The sequence below is a fragment of the Eucyclogobius newberryi genome, unplaced genomic scaffold (genome assembly GCF_026437365.1).
Source record: "Eucyclogobius newberryi isolate DKJ021-1_F unplaced genomic scaffold, fEucNew1.0.hap1 SCAF_11, whole genome shotgun sequence".
Classification (NCBI taxonomy): domain Eukaryota; kingdom Metazoa; phylum Chordata; class Actinopteri; order Gobiiformes; family Gobiidae; genus Eucyclogobius; species Eucyclogobius newberryi.
The window spans coordinates 23698998-23722778 of NW_027315735.1; the positions used below are offsets into that span (position 1 = coordinate 23698998).

A 23781-nucleotide genomic window follows, 5' to 3' on the forward strand; every position below is an offset into this window, starting at 1 on the left:
ACACAAGTCAGAGTATATGCTCAGGCGATGTTGCAGTAAAAATGACACGTTCACAGACTCATCTACACCAAAACTACACACGTTTCAGCTGCTGATTGTTCGAAACGGTGTGTCTCTATCACACGAGAATAGATGCGACACGTGGATCTGCATATGTCACTAATCCTCACCCAGTCGCCAGCGTCTGACAGCAACGACGCACAGGACATGCGTGTATTTAGTGAAAAATACTAAATGAGATACATATTTTCACTTTAATCAAGCATCAGGTCAGATCTGTGACTCAGCTGTTACTGAATAAACAGTATCAGTACTTTTTCGACTTACCGTTCAATAAATGAGGGATGGAAGAATATATTTTGGGGCTCATTCCTATTTGAGCAGCATATGATCAAATAAGTAACATATATGATTCATTAATGATACTAACTACTGTTTTATTCAGTTATTTTCCTGCAGATCTTATTGTGTTTCTATTAAAGGGTTTACTGGGATTGTACTGCTTTGAGGTTACCGCTTCAGAGGCATAAAGTAGATTCAATTGTATCGTTTCTTGTGATATTTTGTCTTATTGTGACGTGCCTAAATGCAAGATGAGTTTATGCCATAATGCGGACCACTCCAGGCAACGTGTTAACATCTTCAAAAAGACACGCCGCCAGAAATGTTACATGGTGTACCTTCAACTTTACAGTATTTCAGTGGCTTTTATTGAACTCTTTAACTTCCTGTAAACAACTAGGGCGTGTCAGCGAAGTTAGCTCCTCCTCCAGACAGATATTTGAAGGCAGTGACTTACCAGAAACCTGTGAGAGGAACTGAAGAAGCGACTTGGAAGAGCGGCGAAACATATTCATATACACAACGAACACAATGTCATAAATGTAACGTGACAAAGTTTAAAGATCGGCCTCGTCCCTTCGCTCACATTCAGAACAGTCGCGTGACAAAAGCGGTGAGTGTTTTGTGTGTACGGAGCACTGACCTCTGGAGTGGAGGTCCGCTGCTCCCCGGCTCACAGGCTTCTTCCTGACGGCTGACGACCGGTACACGACGTGCGTCCTGCCGTGGCCTCCCGCCTCCTCCTGCACCACCTCCACGCCCCTCTCCAACGGCTCGATGTAAAACTCCTCCTGCTCTGTCCGGATCATCCCAGCCTGAAACACACATGCGGAACGCGCGGTTAGACTTTAAGCGCTTTTGCCAGAGTTTAGAGGAATCTGAACTCAAAATGTGTTCGGTCAAATGGTGGAGATAACTAAATGAGAATGGTGACGTTGTTGATTTGTGGATATGCAAAATTAGAGCTGATTAAAATGTGTAATGCAATAAAATGTAGTAATATTTCTGCATATTTGGGGTTAAGTCCTTTCACTTTTTGAACCTCAACTCTTAAGGGTCATTTTTAGTATGGTAATAGGGCTGCAACTTACAATCATTTTCCTAATTGCTAAGTCTTATTTTATTTTGAAGATATGGAGTGAGTTAGTTGGAGATTTTGGAGCGAATCATGACTTTAACCAAAATTATATTTCATAACATATAAATACACCGTTTACTAGTGCTTTTCAATTTAATTTTTTTTTTTTGTTGCATTTTGTGTTTGATACAAGGAGATACTTTGCTTTTGCCACATTTAGTCTACTAATTGGTCAATAAAGCTCCTCTTTAGTTGACCAAGAATTTCTTTAGTCGACTACAGCCCTAAAAGGTCCATGTCTTTTTTATATAATTCTTGCTTTGCGTCGGCAATTATTTCAATAATCAATTAGTTGCGCTTAATTGATTAACTTGTTTCAGCCCTTATGAAAGTAAAAAATAGAATCTGATAATCGACATATATCAAGATATTGATAACATCACCAGCTGCTCCTACAAACACATGTATTGCGTTCTCCACCTCGGCTGCTGTGTCTGGAGACATTTTGAAGGAACAGGGACGACAGTGAACCCTCCGGGGACCTGAGAGACACTTGGCTCCTCAAGTGCACAACTCCACACGATACTACACACAATACTACACACAATGCCACACACAATACTACACACAATGCCACACACAATGCCACACACAATGCCACACACAATGCCACACACAATGCCACACACAATACTACACACAATGCCACACACAATACCGCCCACAATGCCACACACAATGCCACCCACAATGCCACACACAATGCCACACACAATACTACACACAATGCCACACACAATACTACACACAATGCCACACACAATGCCACACACAATGCCACACACAATGCCACACACAATGCCACACACAATACTACACACAATGCCACACACAATGCCACACACAATACTACACACAATGCCACACACAATACCGCCCACAATGCCACACACAATGCCACCCACAATGCCACACACAATGCCACACACAATACTACACACAATGCCACACACAATGCCACACACAATACTACACACAATGCCACACACAATGCCACACACAATACTACACACAATACTACACACAATGCCACACACAATGCCACACACAATACTACACACAATACTACACACAATGCCACACACAATGCCACACACAATGCCACACACAATGCCACACACAATGCCACACACAATGCCACACACAATGCCACACACAATACTACACACAATGCCACACACAATGCCACACACAATGCCACACACAATACTACACACAATGCCACACACAATGCCACACACAATACTACACACAATGCCACACACAATGCCACACACAATGTCACACACAATACTACACACAGTGCCACACACAATGCCACACACAATACTACACACAATGCCACACACAATGCCACACACAATGCCACACACAATGCCTCACACAATGCCACACACAATACTACACACAATGCCACACACAATACTACACACAATGCCACACACAATGCCACACACAATACTACACACAATGCCACACACAATGCCACACACAATACTACACACAATACTACACACAATGCCACACACAATGCCACACACAATACTACACACAATGCCACACACAATGCCACACACAATACTACACACAATGCCACACACAATGCCACACACAATACTACACACAATGCCACACACAATGCCACACACAATGCCACACACAATACTACACACAATGCCACACACAATGCCACACACAATGCCACACACAATGCCACACACAATGCCACACACAATACTACACACAATGCCACACACAATGCCACACACAATGCCACACACAATACTACACACAATGCCACACACAATGCCACACACAATACTACACACAATGCCACACACAATGCCACACACAATACTACACACAATACTACACACAATGCCACACACAATGCCACACACAATACTACACACAATGCCACACACAATGCCACACACAATACTACACACAATGCCACACACAATGCCACACACAATACTACACACAATGCCACACACAATGCCACACACAATACTACACACAATGCCACACACAATGCCACACACAATACTACACACAATGCCACACACAATGCCACACACAATACTACACACAATGCCACACACAATGCCACACACAATGCCACACACAATACTACACACAATGCCACACACAATGCCACACACAATACTACACACAATGCCACACACAATGCCACACACAATGCCACACACAATACTACACACAATGCCACACACAATGCCACACACAACACTACACACAATGCCACACACAATGCCACACACAATACTACACACAATGCCACACACAATGCCACACACAATACTACACACAATGCCACACACAATGCCACACACAATACTACACACAATGCCACACACAATGCCACACACAATACTACACACAATACTACACACAATGCCACACACAATACTACACACAATACTACACACAATACTACACACAATACAACACACAATACTACACACAATACTACACACAATGCCACACACAATGCCACACACAATGCCACACACAATACTACACACAATGCCACACACAATGCCACACACAATGCCACACACAATGCCACACACAATACTACACACAATGCCACACACAATGCCACACACAATGCCACACACAATGCCACACACAATACTACACACAATGCCACACACAATGCCACACACAATACTTCACACAATGCCACACACAATACTACACACAATACTACACACAATGCCACACACAATGCCACACACAATGCCACACACAATACTACACACAATGCCACACACAATACTACACACAATACTACACACAATGCCACACACAATGCCACACACAATGCCACACACAATGCCACACACAATGCCACACACAATGCCACACACAATGCCACACACAATGCCACACACAATACTACACACAATGCCACACACAATACTACACACAATACTACACACAATGCCACACACAATACTACACACAATACTACACACAATGCCACACACAATACTACACACAATACTACACACAATGCCACACACAATGCCACACACAATGCCACACACAATGCCACACACAATGCCACACACAATGCCACACACAATACTACACACAATGCCACACACAATGCCACACACAATGCCACACACAATGCCACACACAATGCCACACACAATGCCACACACAATGCCACACACAATGCCACACACAATGCCACACACAATACTACACACAATGCCACACACAATGCCACACACAATGCCACACACAATGCCACACACAATGCCACACACAATGCCACACACAATGCCACACACAATGCCACACACAATGCCACACACAATGCCACACACAATGCCACACACAATGCCACACACAATGCCACACACAATGCCACACACAATGCCACACACAATGCCACACACAATGCCACACACAATGCCACACACAATGCCACACACAATGCGATGTGATTAATTTTACAGACATTTCACATTTGTCTGAAAAATGAACCTGAACTAACACTTTAAAGACATGTTTCAACACATTTCTGAAGTACTGACATAATATTTGTTATCGGAATACTGCAAGAACATAACATGATGTCCATTTTGACCACTATCGCCTGCACCTAATATGCAATTATTAACTTTTTATAATTTATTACTATCATTATTCATCAAACTGTGAGTCAGTGTAGCTTTTTAATGGAGAGGTCAATCCTGTGTTAGTACATCCTACTGACTGAACTAAACTAAAAGTCTCCTTCATTAAATTAATATTATTGTTTGCGTCCCGCCTTAATCTGAATAAGTCTGTATGATTCTTCTCTTTCTATCATTCAGTTATTTCAACGGAGTAGGATCAATGCCCTTGACTCAGAAATGATGCATACCAATGCAATTAAAGGAAGTCAACACAGTTTCACTGATGAAAAATAGGTTTGCTGTGATGAGTATATTTCTTAAAGTAAAGATGTGTGAATGCTTATGATGGAGAATATAAAAAGCCACGTCTTGACTTGAATTTTGCTGAAAGAGTTCGATATCTCACTCAAGGGAACAATGACTGGCTTCTAACAGCTCTTTCGATCACACTATAATGTCTGTATGAGTAATAAATATGCTCTTTAAGCTACAGGGCAGATAAATGTGCTTTATGAGCTGATAAAAGTGATAGACATGGCCAGATTGCCGGCTCCTGTGAGACAGAGAAGAGACTGTATGTTTGGATTATTGTGACTGAGCAGAGCCCAGAGCGCTGCAGCTCAACGTGCAGAAAAAACATCACATCATGCAAATATATAAAGATACATATGCCATAAACCATCTTTTAAAGTGGATACTATCTATGGTCAATCAATGATTAAGGACACATTTACTTCATTGATCATTTGATTTAAAAATATATTGTGTGGCTTCATTAGACAATGGTTGACACGTCCGTTGTAGCTATAAGGGAAGGAACAGCTTGAAATGTAAATGGCTTTGTTAGGAAGAGTTCTGGTAGCATCTGTTAAATCAGATGAAATAAATGAGGTACAACTTCTCTTGTTTTACAAAGAAAAAACTAAGAATAAAAAATGTTTTTTTCTTTTCTTTCTTGTGGGTTGTGATAAGACAAAGTATACATGGATTCTTAAGCTTTATTTTTTCTGAGATTTTAGAGAGAGATTTTAAACGTAATGCTATTAATAATGCCATAAATCAGGTATGGCATTATTTCTTGAAAAAAAAATATGAAATTAGAAATTTGATTATCGGACAACATTTTTGGTAACAGAGATAAAATCACGACCTATTATGCTTTTGCCCGTGACCATTGACAGGAACAAGCGGCAGAAAACAAATTAACATTATGCTTTTGTTTAGAATAGTTACAATCACTCGTGGATCGTTATATGTGGGACATTTCAAGTACAATGTTATTCCAAACATCAGCACATAAAAGTGCTGCGTGCCAGGCCTGACGCTAGTCTGAGATGACGCTAGTCAGCAGCAGACTTTCAGGAATGCCAAAATATGCCTGTGTGCATAACCAATTGAGATTTGAATTTTAAAAGGAACAGTAAAAGAAGAACATAAATGGCAGAAAAGCAAAGCACAGTGGGCGTGTCAGGGAGTAAGGGAAAACAGGAATTTTCTGAGCATCCTCTTATTGCAGGAGAATAGAGATTACTCAAACATGCAGGAATCACTCAAAATAAGATAAGATAAGATAAGATAATCCTTTATTGTCCACACATGGGGAAATGTCATTGTTGCAACGCAGATAGATACAGAGGAAAAGAACAGATCACTTATAGGAAGTTTGAAAATACAACTTTGAGTGGATAAATGAGAAAAGAAAACAATGATAACATAGTTAAAAGCTCTTAAATGCCAATTTTGTGCAATATGTCTCCTTAAAGTGAAGACTCATGTCCTCTAAAAGAACCATGGCACTTAAAACTCTTGCGGGAACAGATTTGGGAGTAAAAACCATGTATATGAAAAGTTTCCGGTCAGTAATAAAAAGGACCACAGTCCTTTGTCTCGTCCATCCGCCAAAGGAGCCTCTGACCTGCCCCCCCCCGATATAACCCCCCTCCCCCCATCATTTCCCAGAGCCGTGGTGTGGCATCCCGATCGCAGCTGATGGATCTCATGGTGCATGTGTTCCCGCTCTAGAATACCAAGCAGTGCGGAAGAGGAGGAGAGCTGTGTCAAAGAAGGGGAAAAAAGAGAAAAATGACATGTGGGACTTATGAGACGGAGCAGTATCGATCAAAACGGAGAGAGGTGTGAGGAGAGACACTACTGGACTTCTTTGAACAAAAAAATGAACTGAATAAAGCATCAAAGTGTCTGGTGAGGAGCGGTGTCTTCATCTCCAAGTCCTCGTCCAGGGGATTACAGCCGGCCTTGTCCAAACACTATGTCCAGATCAAAAGAGTTCCATTCAAATTCACCATCGAAAGACCAATGCGTGTCGAATAAGAAAGTCAAAGCGAGACAGAGGGTATGTCCGGTGAAACAAATCTGCAAATCTACTCAGCATTAGGCAAACGTACAACACAAATTAGATATTCTGAAAGAAGCTGACTCGGCTTCATCTGAATGCACAACTGGTCTGGTCTGATAGGTCAAATACTAACATTCCGAGTGTCAAAGAAGTGTGTGATACATTGAATAGAAATCACTGTAATTTTATAACATTACTGATTTTCTGTACGGGGGCCCTAGATACACATTTATTAAAGTATTTGTCCTTCTTTTGGGTTAATCATTATTTAGAATGACCTTATCCATGTGTTTATTCTCATTTTGGACTGTGTTTAACCCGGATTTAGGCCTGATATAGTCTGGGTTTATCTGATGGTTCTAGAAAAGTCAAATATTATCTTGTTGGTTCTTGGTGTGAGCGCTTTGAGAACTGCTGTAATAGATAACTAAGGAAATTAAGATATGTCCTGTGGATTTGAACAATTTGTAACTCTAAAGTCAATGGGCTAAGACCTCCAGGAAAGAGAGGCTTTAAAGGGCAAATATTAGTCATTATTTGTATTGTTATTAGCCTTTAAACATGACCCTGAGTACCTTTACTTTGGCATCTAATTTATTAGAACAAAAATGTTTACAAAAAACAAAACCACTTCATGTCCCACGCCAGAAATGAACTTTGGGCCTCATCTATTCGCTGCAGTGAGTGTTTTTGACGCTCAGAGAGAGAGTTCTATACAGGAAGCTATATGTATATATAGCTCCATGTTTCTGATGAGGAAATCTCTAAATGTTATATATTGCATGATGTGTGTCCTTCATCATGTTGTCAGTGATATCCACTCACTTTCCACTGTGTGATTACAAAGTATTTATTCATTTTTGCACAACACAGCAAAAAACCCATATAAATACGTAATAGGAGCGGAACTAGTCCTGATAAGAGTGAGCGAGGCGTGCGCCGTTGTGCACAGAGCCCATTACTACGTGTAATTTCCCCAGCTTGAACGCCACACAGCGTTTTGGAGCGGCAGAGGCATCATGGTGGCCCTGGCTCGTTGTGAAGGCTGATTCTGTCCTGGGACCGCTGTAGTTTTGTCTCGCTACATTTGTTCTCTTATTACGCTAAATTCATTGGGCTCCTTTGGGTGCTGCAGAGTGAAAACGTTTTATTAAGTTTGACGTAAGAATGAAAATTATTAGCCCTCTTTCCCTTATGAGACGCAGCTGCTTTCTGCTTTTTTTATCATGTCGGCTGATTGCTACAGATTTGTACATCGCAGGGCAAAGGAATTACAGCAGCAGAGACGTGGTTCAGGGACTTAACAGGGATCTGCTCTCATCTGGATACACTGAAGCAGTTATTGTTAACCACATGGTGGAGTGGATAGGAAGACCACCTGTTCAATTGCTTTTTAATAGCACAATACATGGCCGCGCCTGGTGCATTAAGCAGTAATGATGCTGTCCTTTATGAGAGCGTGCAAATCGTCTCTTATTTCCGTTGTATGATCGTTCAGTCCCAGAACACATGTGCATGAGTAATGTTTAGTAAATGTTGTCCTGTATAATGAATTTGTAAGAAAATAGACAATACACAGGGAGTTTGAATGAAATCATGACAAACTCAAGACAAACTTTGGGATTTAAATGGTTTTACTTCCTGGACAAAATGGACGACGAAATAATTTAGCAAATCCTGTAACTATTTATTTATCATTACTATAACAAAGAATTTTGAGACACTGAGCATATTACTACTGAAGCTGTTAAATATCTGAAATTGTATCTTGATCTAGAAGTGTCAATTAAGTTGTCAGGTTCATCTAGGGTTACTGTGCTTCCCAAGCTCATATAAATGACAAGGCCTGATACAAATATATTGTAAAAGAATATATTCAGGTAAAAATGTGTCCAATTGTGTGCTCTTTGCATATAGTTGTAGACTAATTATAATTGTAGAAAGCGCTTATAAACTCTCACGTGGACCGCCGCAAAGAGTTTAAGAGGAAATAGTTCTGTTTCACTACTGTTTACAATGGAAACATCGGGAGACCCCGAGAGGAGAGAAGTTCAAATGTAAATAGTTCAAAAGCAGAGTTTTGGTCAAATTATACCTCTCAAAATGATGGCTGACTTTGCTTTGGGACACGTGGAGAGTTACCTTGAGTAAACCTTAAATATCTCTGCAGCCTGTGATCAAAGTCCCATCTGACAAACACAAACACAGGAGTAAAATAGAGCCGCTATCATCCAGAGCAGCACGTTATTATTACGGTCACAACTGTTCAGATCATGACACTAACCACAGCTCTGGCCTCCTCCCACATCAGCTGGCTCCAAAATGGGACCGTGCACACCGCTCCAGTGTCCGGTTACTAAGGGATGCTCCTCCGCCTTTGAACGCACAATGCACTCTATTCTGCAGCGCTGAGAGGGGTAACTTGAGTCTGGTTTAAGTGTCCTATAGGAGGGGAAAGGAGAGGGGTTGGAGCAGCGCGGCGGATGTTGTGGTGCGGATCAAAGTCAAACCGGGTGTGTGCGTTTGATGTGGTGTCACTACTCCTGTATTTGATCTGGGCCGCGATCCCGGGCCACTGCGGGCTAACTGCGCACACCACATGCACAAATATAGCTTTGATAGTGACTCACTCCAACTGTGTTTCCCTTCCATTCATTCACCCTTTGAGTCACTACAGCGAATCAGCTGCGCACAATAGTAAGTAAGCCAGATTTGTGAAATTAGACACACGTTTAGAGAGGAGAGATTAGGAGCACAGGGGACGTCACTGGAAATATTAATAGTGTTTTATTTAATCGCATGAGCGGTAAATTGTACCTTTACGCTCCCACCGAGCTATGCGCACAGCCAAGTTTTGGCGTAAGGATTAATACGGCTAAAGCGGATTAATATTTAGGGCTGAAAGGAAAGTTATTTAAAACACGCAAAGATGTTTATAACCTCTGGAAATGCATCACGATGTCGTCAAAGGAGGGGATGGATTTATAGGAATCGTGTTCATTTAAAACAATTAATCCGATTTCATTCACCGAATTCAATTATAGAGCGAAGTGATCAGTAATTATGTTAATGTGGGACAGACGGGATGAGTGGAATAAATACAATCATTTACATTAAACTAATTCTTTAAAGGCCTAGTTTATGAAATCCAAATTGGGTGAGCAAAATGTATTTTTTGGGTGTCACAATGTAATGTGGGATTTGTAGAAATGGAGTTGGGAAAAATAGCATCTTAAAGAGGCTTGTCACAATAAAAAGTCATAAAATATGCTAAATGTACAATATTATTTAAAAAAACATGCACTGCATAAGTCTTATTGAGTGAAGTTACTTATTCAACCATCTACCGCTCCGTAGACAAAAAAAAAGTACCTACTAGTACAAAGAAAAAGTAATTATTTTGACAGGCCTAATCTTAAATCAAATGATGATCTTAAATCAAATGATGTCCATGTACAGACGGTGCCCTGACACCTGCACAAGTTGCTTCCCATGACAAAAAAACAATAATTTAACAGCTAAAAAGTTGGATTGACAGAAATGCCCATCAGCATTTCAAAGTATAGTTCAGGCAATTTACAAATCTCAACCAGTTACCTAATTCAGTCAACTTTCAGACCAAATCAGATTGAAAATGACTTTCGAATGGAAGTCAGAACATCTTGATTTTTTAAAACATTGTCCAGACAACTTCTTCTGAAACTTGTCCTAGTATGGACCACTCCTGGACAAATGAGGGATTACACTGACTTCACAAGGTGGAATAAAGAGATAAAGTAACTATTATTTACATATAAAAGCATCTTGGAATATGTTCAATATTGTATTGCCATTTCAAGTCTTTCAAATTCAGTCTTGGGACATAAATAATACAAAAAGTGAAATGACTGACTTCTAACGTGTACTTTGAGCTGACAGAATGAAAAGATTTGATAAATATTGTACATTTTCGTAGGAATAGTGAACTGATGTTTTAGTGATAACCTGCAGCCTGGTGAGGAGTGTCTCATTAACATTAAATATCATCGTAACAAATACAGTCTCTGGAGCAGCTACAAAATCCACCCAAACGGATCATGTCATGTTGTGTATTGATGTGCATGTGCATGTGCTCACTGGAGCCAAATGCCAGTGTGATTTAAGCTGCAGATGACTTAGCAATTCAGGCCCAGGCTCACCACAGCGCTCTGCTCATTACACTGAGTGGTCTCTAAAATGGTCACTCCCAATAAAAGATACAGTCCGCTCCCGCACACACGCACGTCAGCTGTGTCCTTGTCTCCCTGCTTCTCGCTGCCGCACAGAATCTGCAAATTGTGAAGTTAGACCGTGTTAGTTCTGCATTTCTACTGTGTCTGGGAACCACAGGGTCTAGATCTGTGGGCAAAAAGCCATTAAATTAACTACTTTTTTTTCAATCAATTGCATTTTTTTTTTTTAACTAAAAGCTAAATGTCATGAGCACAAACAAGACTCAAAATCACTGCTATTTGACACAAACAAATGTCAAATTTATTCTTCCAAAGTCTCTCTTTGGCTCTGAACCTCACAATTAAAAAGACAAAGGTTAAACACAGGCTTTCTGAAGTAGAGCTGCAAGATTCATCACAATTGAATGGTACTTAAAATCGCTGCTATTTTAAGTACCTTAATTTCCTTCAAAACCAACTAAATATCTTGTCTTACTTCAGCGTTTGGATCCAAGCGTGTTCTGTATTACTGTACATGTGATTACTTTCTTAGTTTGTCTGTTCCTTTAGCCTATTTTAGTCATTTTGTCAATTGTCTTGAACACGTTTAAAAATGTGAACAGAATCCTATTAATACATCAATCGAAATACAACCTGTTGAATTACTGAATAAATAAACGTTAAATAAACAGATGGATAATTATAACTTTATACAGATTCCAAAAAAGCACTAAAATGACAGCACTGCCCCAACATATTGCATATTGCCTGCGATATTGATATCACCAGATATCGGTATTCTGGTATTTTGTCCCCCACACACTAAAGTCAAACTGAAATGGAGGTTAACAACAGCTGAGAGGAAAAGAGGAGACATATATTAATAAACAGATACACTACTTTATTCTCTCTATAGTTCAAGTTCAACATCAAACAGATTCGTCTCATCCTCAATCATTAATTGTTGATTTTACTCTACAGTTGTCAAATTCTGCTCTCAATTTCTGCCCCGCCGTTTGAACGTTTCCATGTAAATTTCACAAGCTACTTCTGTGTTAAAAAAGGACCAGTCAAAGACGCATGAGCCACTGGTAAAACAGTTCAGAGCCTTTTCCAACATAAACAAACCTGCCCTGACCACAAATGTGTGGAAAGTTTGGTTCAGGGCAGAAACACTCAGGGACATGTCCTCACCACAGACAGCTCACACACTGTCCCTCACTGTTTCTCACTGTTCCTCACTGTCGCTCACAGTCCCTCACTGTCCCTCACTGTCCCTCACTGTCCCTCACTGTCCCTCACTGTCCCTCACTGTCGCTCACTGTCCCTCACTGTCCCTCACTGTCCCTCACTGTCCCTCACTGTCCCTCACTGTCGCTCACTGTCTCTCACTGTCGCTCACTGTTTCTCACTGTTTCTCACTGTCTCTCACTGTCGCTCACTGTCCCTCACTGTCCCTCACTGTCCCTCACTGTCTCTCACTGTTCCTCACTGTCCCTCACTGTCCCTCACTGTCTCTCACTGTCTCTCACTGTCGCTCACTGTCCCTCACTGTCCCTCACTCTTTCTCACTGTTTCTCACTGTCCCTCACTGTCCCTCACTGTCCCTCACTGTCCCTCACTGTCGCTCACTGTCCCTCACTGTCCCTCACTGTCGCTCACTGTCCCTCACTGTCCCTCACTGTCTCTCACTGTCCCTCACTGTCCCTCACTGTCTCTCACTGTTCCTCACTGTCCCTCACTGTCCCTCACTGTCTCTCACTGTCCCTCACTGTTCCTCACTGTCCCTCACTGTCCCTCACTGTCTCTCACTGTTCCTCACTGTCCCTCACTGTCCCTCACTGTCTCTCACTGTCCCTCACTGTTCCTCACTGTCCCTCACTGTCCCTCACTGTTTCTCACTGTCCCTCACTGTCCTTCACTGTTCCTCACTGTCCCTCACTGTCTCTCACTGTTCCTCACTGTCTCTCACTGTCCCTCACTGTCTCTCACTGTCCCTCACTTTCCCTCACTGTCCCTCACTGTTCCTCACTGTTCCTCACTGTCCCTCACTGTTCCTCACTGTCCCTCACTGTCTCTCACTGTCCCTCACTGTCCCTCACTGTTCCTCACTGTCTCTCACTGTCTCTCACTGTCCCTCACTGTTCCTCACTGTTCCTCACTGTCCCTCACTGTCCCTCACTGTCTCTCACTGTTTCTCACTGTTTCTCACTGTTCCTCACTGTCCCTCACTGTTTCTCACTGTCCCTCACTGTCCCTCACTGTTCCTCACTGTTTCTCACTGTCCCTCACTGTCCCTCACTGTTCCTCACTGTCCCTCACTGTCCCTCACTGTCCCTCACTGTCCCTCACTGTTCCTCACTGTCCCTCACTGTCCCTCACTGTCCCTCACTGTTTCTCACTGTCCCTCACTGTCCCTCACTGTCCCTCACTGTCTCTCACTGTTTCTCACTGTCCCTCACTGTCCCTCACTGTTTCTCACTGTCCCTCACTGTCCTTCACTGTTCCTCACTGTCCCTCACTGTCTCTCACTGTTCCTCACTGTCTCTCACTGTCCCTCACTGTCTCTCACTGTCCCTCACTTTCCCTCACTGTCCCTCACTGTTCCTCACTGTTCCTCACTGTCCCTCACTGTTCCTCACTGTCTCTCACTGTCCCTCACTGTCCCTCACTGTCCCTCACTGTCCCTCACTGTCCCTCACTGTCCCTCACTGTTCCTCACTGTCTCTCACTGTCTCTCACTGTCCCTCACTGTTCCTCACTGTTCCTCACTGTCCCTCACTGTCCCTCACTGTCTCTCACTGTTTCTCACTGTTTCTCACTGTTCCTCACTGTCCCTCACTGTTTCTCACTGTCCCTCACTGTCCCTCACTGTTCCTCACTGTTTCTCACTGTCCCTCACTGTCCCTCACTGTTCCTCACTGTCCCTCACTGTCCCTCACTGTCCCTCACTGTCCCTCACTGTTCCTCACTGTCCCTCACTGTCCCTCACTGTCCCTCACTGTCCCTCACTGTTTCTCACTGTCCCTCACTGTCCCTCACTGTCCCTCACTGTCTCTCACTGTTCCTCACTGTTTCTCACTGTCCCTCACTGTCCCTCACTGTCCCTCACTGTCCCTCACTGTCCCTCACTGTTTCTCACTGTCCCTCACTGTCCCTCACTGTCTCTCACTGTTCCTCACTGTTTCTCACTGTCCCTCACTGTCCCTCACTGTCCTTCACTGTTCCTCACTGTCCCTCACTGTCCCTCACTGTCCCTCACTGTCTCTCACTGTTCCTGTGCTTTTATTTCCCTGAGACACAGGCTCCTGGTGCTCTACGTCCAGCAGCAAGATGCAAACAGAGGAACTCAAACCTTCAACAGTGTCAAAGAACGAAGGATGTCAGATAGTTGAACGCAAACATTACTTTCACACAGTATGTTTACGTGCTTATTAAAGAGCCTGTAATGAAGTTAAATCTGTTTTGACCCAGAACAGATATATTGATAAAACATTACATTTTTCACAATTCAGGTGAAAATGAGACCGCAGTGCTTTCTCTGCAGCTACTTATAGAGCGCACGTCTATAGTGCTAATGTTTGTTAGCTTTACCAAGACTTTATCTGGCCTCAGACAGTTGTGGAAATGGCTTATAATATAACATAATTTGAATGCTGGGAAGGCATTAGGTTAGTTTACACGTTAGCAGGTACAGTGCCTTTAACAGTATTAGAGTCTACTGTCTTAACTTGGACGATGACTGCTGACATTACTGCATTGAGCGAGCATTGGTGGACAGTGACTAATCCTTTAAACCAGAGAGGTAGTGAATTATTACTGAATGAAGAGAAAGTTTTGAGTCAGACTGTGCCCACAGAAGGGTTAATGTTGTGTTACATTTTCTGACAGAGCCAAAGCTCGATTGTGAGGAGCTGTGCTAACAGGCTTCAGGGCAGTGCACCGAGGGCGTTCTCTTAGGAAGTGCATGCCTTTAAGGCAGTGTGTTTGTCTAAGCCTCATAAATCCCAATTTTACCAAATGTAAATGAAGGAATATTCACACAGGTGCACACTATAAGAGATGCATTACAAAGGATTATGACTGTAATGAGAAGCCTTACATCTGCACTGGCTTGTCTCACTTCTCAAGAAAAAGTTCATTTTCAACAAAACTTCCAACATGAACGGAATATAATGGATATCTAACCCTCCAGGTTAGAGGAAGGAAACACTGGCTGACAAACAACAGTGATGCCTAATTTAAAGAGCAGAAGCTCCAAGGTGTAAACTGCATTTTTCAATGGAATCCTTATTATTTGGGCTACAGTTACATTGATAACCCTTTTGTTTAGTCTTGTATGAGCAAAAGTATAATCTTTATTAAATCATTATTAATAAGTTTAGTTATCATAACCTTGTCGAACTGATGAACACATTGTAAAGGGTTTGAGGTTAATATTTTGCCTTCTTCTGCTCCTGTGGCACTGCTGTGGTCCCAGTCCAGACACAGCCGGCACTGAAGTCAGCCAAACACCCATCAATCCCTGTTTGGGCCGGGTCGGCGCATCGATCAGCCCACTGTGTGTGTGTTCTGCAGATTGATAAATGACCACGATTAGTGGCAACTGACCGCTCTATTATTGCAATCTAAGTGCAGCGGAACAGCTGTTATCAGCAGCAGCTCTGTCTGAAGCAGTGTGTGATTAATACAACAGCACCCAAATGAATTACACACAACAAGCTCAGCTCAGGGAACAAGGCCGTCATAATTAAAACCTGTGAGCGCGTGGCATTTAGGCACATCCAACACTATGTACATGTGTTCCAGGGACACATGTCCCTGGAACAGGGACACGTGTGGCAGACATGACTGCTTCATTCAAACCATTGTGTCTAAACTTTACACTGCTAAAATAAACCAAACCTGGACCAAGCGACAGACTGGACTAAACCAGGACTATTACCAGCCTGTGACTAAACCATGACGAACAGAAGGACACATTTAAGAGAAAACAGGAATGACTGCTGTCTTCATCTTGAAAGTTCTCGTTCTATCAGTCTTCCATTACAACATTTTGTAGAACCACTGGTCAATGCTTACATTACGTTAGAGCCTTCAAAAGTAGAATCATGTATGTATAAATCCACTTTTGTCTGAGTTGGTCTCTTTGGCTCGATGTAGCTCTGTTTCCTTCTGTGTGCGGCCCTGCTGACCCTCAGAGCTGGACTCCTCCCTGCTGCAGCTGACAATCACATAACACGTCCACGACGCTCGCATCCACACCCATCCCCATCTTTATCTCTACTCCATCTCCCTATCTCCACATCTATTGGGTACACCTGTAACCTAGCAACAGCGCTGAGCCGGGACCCTCCCCTCACCTGCTCCACGCGCCGCTGACTGCTCCATGCGATGGCCAATGAGATTGCATTCACTCAAGAGGCATTAGCCAATCAGACACTGGATTTAATTGGGTGTTGGCCGGTGCTCTCCAGCCTTCTGACCGTCCCACAGGCTCCAGCCCAGGTCCCAGAGGAGACTATGATCAGGCGATGCTCTGCTGATTATTTAGGCTTGTAATAGCAGCAATGGGAAAAACTCATAGCAGTGTTATTTACTTAGTATGACTTTTATTACAATTATACCTTTCAATGATTCTGAAACTTTTACTAACAGTTTCCACTTAGAGACATATTAAGTTAAAGATATATATATATATACACCGGTATACTTTTTTTTAAGCAGTTATGTCTAACTGACCTTTAACACAAAATTAACACATTCAAATCACTGAAAGAAAATGAAGTCAGTTCAAATGATGAATACTGTACAAAAGCAAAGGTGCAAAACAGGATTCATCAATCAAGATTTAAAAAGAGGGTCAAAATCAAAACATCCACCAAAATAAGTTATATGCAGTGGGCTACAGATATCAAGCCACCATTTACACTTAATCACTAATTAAGTGTAAACCAAATAAGTAAACACTTATCTCACAGAAGTGTCATTTAAAAGTGCATGTCTCTTTGTGCACCTTCCTCTAATATTATGAAAACAAATGCATATTGTTGCTACACCGTTTGTTGATTTCCATATCCCCTCTGTCTCATATTTTTACACCTTTACTTTCCATTCGCACATCTCTTTATCCGAGCACGCTCACTTACAGCAGTAAATGAGAAACTGAAACTCCACAGTCCACAATGACTTTGAATAAGCTCTTGCCCTGTCGTAGCAAAGCAGGAGCACTGAAGGAGCGGTGAATACTGTTACATGTGCCAGGGCAGCACTTGGACATACAATTACTTTACATTACATCCAACTGTGTTTCCCTTCCATTCATTCATCCTTTATATATACTATACTATATATATAGTAAATACTATACTATATATATATACTATATACTTGTGCCCACTATATATATATATATATATATATATATATATATATATATATATATATATATATATATATATATATAGTATATAGTATATAGAAGGCACAGTCCCTGTGGTAGTGTTTTTGAGGAGAGCGCAGACACAGGCCAAACTGGGCACCTCAGCGCTGATGTCAGGCTCAAACGCCTGGAACACAGATCACAGTTTGAATGTCTGTCTTTCATTAGCTTCTATGTTGTGAGCTAATCCAGAAACTATCAATGTCTATTAAACATGTTGGAAAATTCTCTTCAGGTTTTTAACCAAACCAATCAGTGTCACGAGTGTTGCCCTGGAGAAGTACTTTATGTCTCAAAGAAGTGTTTTCAATAGTTCTTTGTTATTACTTTAGCAGGAGAATCTCGAGGACAGGCTTATGTCATGCTCTAGTGCTTAAATTACATCATATTATTGGCAATAAAGCTACAGTCATTTTGTGACAATAAGGCACATATTTTGACTATTCATATGGTGTTTTTATTCAGAACTTAGTGCACAAAGCACAAGATGCCAAAGGTAAGTACCACATGTCACAGTGACTATGTTTAGATGCACATCGAAAAAAAATCAGATTTCTGGAGTTCTCAGATTATTGAAATGCCATGTAAACAGTTTCATCTGATGTGAGTGATCTGATTTCTTGACAAGAATTGACAAGAAAATATATGCAAAAAAGGATAAATAAGTTGCACCAGCCAAAAAATGCATAATAGAGAAGAAAAAAACATATATAAGTCGCACTGGAGTATAAGTCGTATACGTTTTTGGGGAAATTTATTTGATAAACTCCAAGACCAAGAACAGACATTTCATCTTGAAATGCAATTTAAAATAATAACAGATTAGAGAACATGATGAATAGGTGTACGTATGCTAACGTAACACCTTCAGCTACATGACACACAGACAACGAACTGTGTCTGGTATGTTAACGTAACATATTAACAGTTATTCTGATAACTATAGCGTAAAGAACATGATAACAAGTTTACCAAAGCATCAGTTTTACCCCAAATCACTAAATCCATTGAATTCTTCTTCCTCGGTGTCACTTCTAAACAATTCTGCAAACTCTGGAGGTAGAGGAAGAGCTGATTCTTCTTCTGTGTCGCTTAGAGCCGAGAGCGCCCTCTTGCGGTTGTCAATGTGAAAATAATCAACATATGACATGCGGTTGCTGGTGTGAAAATAACGAATAATATCACATATAAGTCGATCTAGAGTATAAGTCGCACCCCGGCCAAAACGTTGAAAAAAGGTGCAACTTATAGTCCTTATAAGCGACTTATAAATATAGGGGTTATCCGATTATTGTAGTTGACCATGTAACGTGATTTCTCTGCAATGCAAGCTCAAACACATCTAGAGAATGTACACAAGAACTTTACAGTAAGTGTCTGATTCAGTGTCCATTATGAGCACAGAGAAAGGATAAGTCATATTTAAAGTTTGAAGTAGTGCTTAAAAATGATTATTACCCAGATAATCAACACTGAAACTACCCAAACTATACATACTATTTTAATGCTACTCACAAATCACAGCACAAAGTTGAACATTTTGTTAAATAGTTTCAAAATGTTAAAATGATCTTTATCTAGGACAGAACTTCTATTGTCTACATGGGATTAAGAGTGTTTTATACCCATAGAGTATGAAACTGTATTATTGTGACTGACACTACGTTTTATATACCAACAACAAACATATATATATAGCTTATGATAACACCGGCCATTTGTCACTCAGAGCATCAAACAAACCCAAAAGATAAACAGCCCTAAAAGTCCTGCGCAAAGCCTCTAAGTTGCTATATTTGGCAGATTTTTGTAACACTGGGGCGTTTCCATTAATTTTCCCACAATGGCGGTGTGAGGCGCACTGCCGACACGAGGTCTCGAGTCTTTTTGAGGAGTCAGTGGGCAGCGAGGTACGCGAGGTCTGTCTGGTGGTGGGCAGAACAGAGCGAGCATGGCAGTGTCGAGGGGGAAGAGGCAGAATGTGTGTGGGAGAGGGAAAAAACATTAAACAGAAGGTAAGGCCGACAGCTGAGTAGGGGGCCCTGAGACCGCGATGTGCTCCAAACCGCGGCGCTGTGTGTACGTGTGTGTGTGTGTATGTATGTGTGTGTGTGCAAAAGGAGCTCTTGCATAAGCGCAGGTGTCAGCAGGTGCATGGGTGCTAATACGAAGTGCATTGGCATCTGTGTGGGTATGTGTGTTTTGAGTCCCAGAGGACAGTTGGGCTCCCTCATTACCGACGGTTTTCTGCAGTCCGGCGATAATGAGGAGGCGCACCGTCGCTGTGGTGATCAAGGTCACGCCTAGGCCAGTGCACAAACTGCCGTACGTTCGCTGCAACAACGACGGCAACATTTGTACCCAAGTAGCAAAGGGGGGGAGAAACTGTGGGTGGGGTGGGGGGTGGGTAAGGGGCGTAGTTGAAGGATGTTTCATAAGAGGCGTGTGGGCGTGATGTGAAATCCCTGAGAAAGAAGACAGAAGTGAGAGAGAGACACACACACAGGTAGCAGCGCCAGGTATAGGGAAAAAGACAACATTATGATGAGAGGAGGAGAAGGTGGTGGTGTACAGGAGGGAGCAAGCCGGATGGGGGCAGTGAGGGAGGAGTAATTAAATGAAAAGAGCAAGACTTAGCTACATACTCTCTTCCCTCAAGACCAGCCTGAGCTACAGCGAGCTAATGTCATAGCAACAGGGAGAAGGGGAGTCGGCTGGGTGCGGCAGAAAAGTGACGGAGAAGTGAGGAGAACAGGTACAATGGGAGAACGGGAGAGAGGGGAGGAGGCAGGAGAAGAGCAGAGGAAAAGTATGATAAAAAAAAAAAGAGTCAAGGACAGACATGGTGCTCGGAGTGACGGGAGACGATATAAAGATGTAGCAGCTGGAGAGGACGGACTGGAGACTCAGCACTCGTTCTGTCCACTCATCCAAACTCTACCTGTGTTTACCAATGCCTATTTCTAATTATCCCACCTGAATAATTCACCAGACAATCAATAATTTAGCTTTAATTAGCTAAGACATACCAGACAGACTTAGGCCTACATTAAAATAGATGGAGCAATAGTCAAACACAAGCAAACGCAATTCTCGCTGAATAAACATGAGCACCGCACTACAGCATTACTTAGTCTATAGACCCTTTAAAATGCTATGTCGACAGAGTTATATTATATTTTCAATGATGAACTGGCATCAGATCAAATGTAATGGTTTTAAGTAACAAAAAATTATAAACAATTTGGAATTTACAGCGTAGAAATGTTAGTTAGTAGTTCACCATTTTATTACACAGAATGGAATAAATACTATTCTCTAGCACCAAACTTGTGTTTGTGTTGCACACGTATGCCAGGCTCCAAGTGCAGCCGGCCACAGAGTTGTGAGTTTGAATCCCGATTCTGACAATTATCCCCACTCTCTCATCGCCCATTTCTCCTGTCTAATAAAGCCTACAGGCCAAAAATCTTTAAAAATAAAGAAATAATTGTATTTGTGGTAATATATATGTAGGTAAAAAATATATATATATATTGTAAAGTCCAGTAGTAAATGTCAAATCACATGCTCCACTTTACTTTTGCCTCAATTCTGGAATTAACATTGTTTTTGTTTACAGACTATATGGGGATTATACGGTTTACTGTTCAAAATCTATTCTTTTACAAGTGGTTTTGGCAGTGGCGTGCAGTCAGGGCAATCAAGGCAAGCACTGATTAACCAATAAAATCTAAAATTACCGTCCGTCACAACTAAATTTGAAATGGTCGAAAATATATTCAAATAAGCCCGTTTTCTCCTCACTTCTGCTGCTGAAGCTTGTTTGGAAGTTACGGTGTTTTTAGTGGCCACTACAGGCCGCTGGGCAGTACTGCGCTGGAAGCTTGGTTCTGTTTGTCCCACAGCTGCTCAGTCTGTGGCCGTGTTCAGAGGCTCTCCAACATGAGCTTTTAGAACCAGAGCGGACAGCAGCTTCTTTTAGAGGTCTGCACATGCGCTCTGAGGACCACACTGCCTCAAACCCATAGATCTATGCTCAAACCATGCACAATAGACCTATGTGGGATTCAAGGATGTTTGCTGGTTTTGCCCTGACTGAGCATGTGCAGAGGAGAAGCAAAGCAACAACAGCGCCAAGTTTCAACAAACAAACTTAAAAACTATCTTTTAGAGTCTTTGTTTGTAGCTAAGGCTTTGTTCACGGTTCTAATGATTGTTAGTTAGAAATACAGGCGGCAATTTAATAACATAGAAGGCTAATAATTACATAGAAGTATAGAAGAAGTGTAATGAATTGATCGATGAAGTGAAGCTATTTAGTTCATTCAGTATCATTTACTGCTCAGTAGGATAGGTGTTCGCCTTTCACGTGGGGGACCGCGGTTTAAAACTTGCTTTTAGTGATTGTTTTTTTCCACTTTTGCGCTCAAACGTTATCCACTAAATATTGATGACCACACCGAGTCTGTTTGCCCATCCATAAAAGTCAACGCACGCTACTGGGTTTTGGATTAGTTCACACACAAGGTCCGACAACAACCCAGGGGAGAACGGAGTTGACAGCTTTTCAAACTTATCCCTGTTTGTCAAAAAAACTTTCCCATTGTATCCGTTTGTCTCTGTCTTCTTCTCACAGATGATCTTTGTCAGGTTGATGTTTGATACATTTTACATCTCTTGGCTCCCCTTTCTCTTTCCCTTTCTCGCTCCCTTTCTCTCCGCCCGACCATCCATGTTGTAGAGCTGTAATTCAGAGCACTGTAAAGGATTCCTACCTGCGCTCGGAGTCACGTAGTTCGCTGTTTGCTGTGTGCGGTGTGTGTTGCAGCCCAAATAGAGTGAACACCAATAAGATGTGGCTTGGATCGATGGGCTCAGACTGTGCCCGCGCTGACAACCGGCCATGTTGTTCTCCTGATTGATCCATCCTCTGTTATGAGGCTGTGTGTGCCGCTGCATAAAACACCAGTGCACTGCACACACTATTGGACCAGGCTCTTTGTCAGCTTTTGTGTTCTTAATGCCCATATCCATTTAAACACAAATACTCTACAGCCATGTTTACACTTGTTTAAGACACCAAGTCAATACAGAAACACAAACAACTGTTACTATACACGTGTCGGAACCGAAATAAAGTAAATGAGTCACTGCACATTTTTCTTCACATTTATAAGTTGTGATCTTATGAGCTGACAGGCTTACCATGTCTCTAAACCACATAACAAACACAAATGAATCCCTTTCATCTGGACATTTTGGATGGGAAAAAGCTCATTTTACCAGGGGAGACACAGAGGCAACATAGTACATTTTACAGTTTTAGGTATTTGTACAGAAAGGTGACCAGAGAAAGTTGTTGCACAAAAGAGTGAACGCAGCAGGTTAGCACTAATGGTCAGTGACATGTTAGCACTGAGGCTAAGCCTAGCGCAGGCACCTTCTCTACTGAAATATTTAACAGACACACAGAAGGAGGGCTGTGTTCAGATGAGGAGGAGACACTCCTCTGGGCTCTGGATATGCACAGTCCTCTTTCCCAGCATGCTCTCTGTCTATCACTTAAACTGTAAATCTTAAAAAGATGCCTTAGGAACAGAGGCTCTGCTGACACACTTCTGTCAAATGCTGAAAATTGATGGCCCATAAAT

At 42.0% G+C, this 23781-nt stretch overlaps 1 protein-coding gene across 2 annotated transcripts in view; it reads right to left on the bottom strand.

Moving 5' to 3' along the window:
* Nucleotides 1–23781, bottom strand: part of LOC140354275 (A disintegrin and metalloproteinase with thrombospondin motifs 2-like) — a 137898-nt gene that overhangs the window by 63260 nt on the left and 50857 nt on the right. For both annotated transcript variants that reach the window (XM_072439227.1, XM_072439234.1), the window contains exon 3: nt 986–1157. In XM_072439227.1, coding sequence (XP_072295328.1) covers nt 986–1157 — 172 coding nt within the window. The remainder of the gene's footprint in view (nt 1–985; nt 1158–23781) is intronic.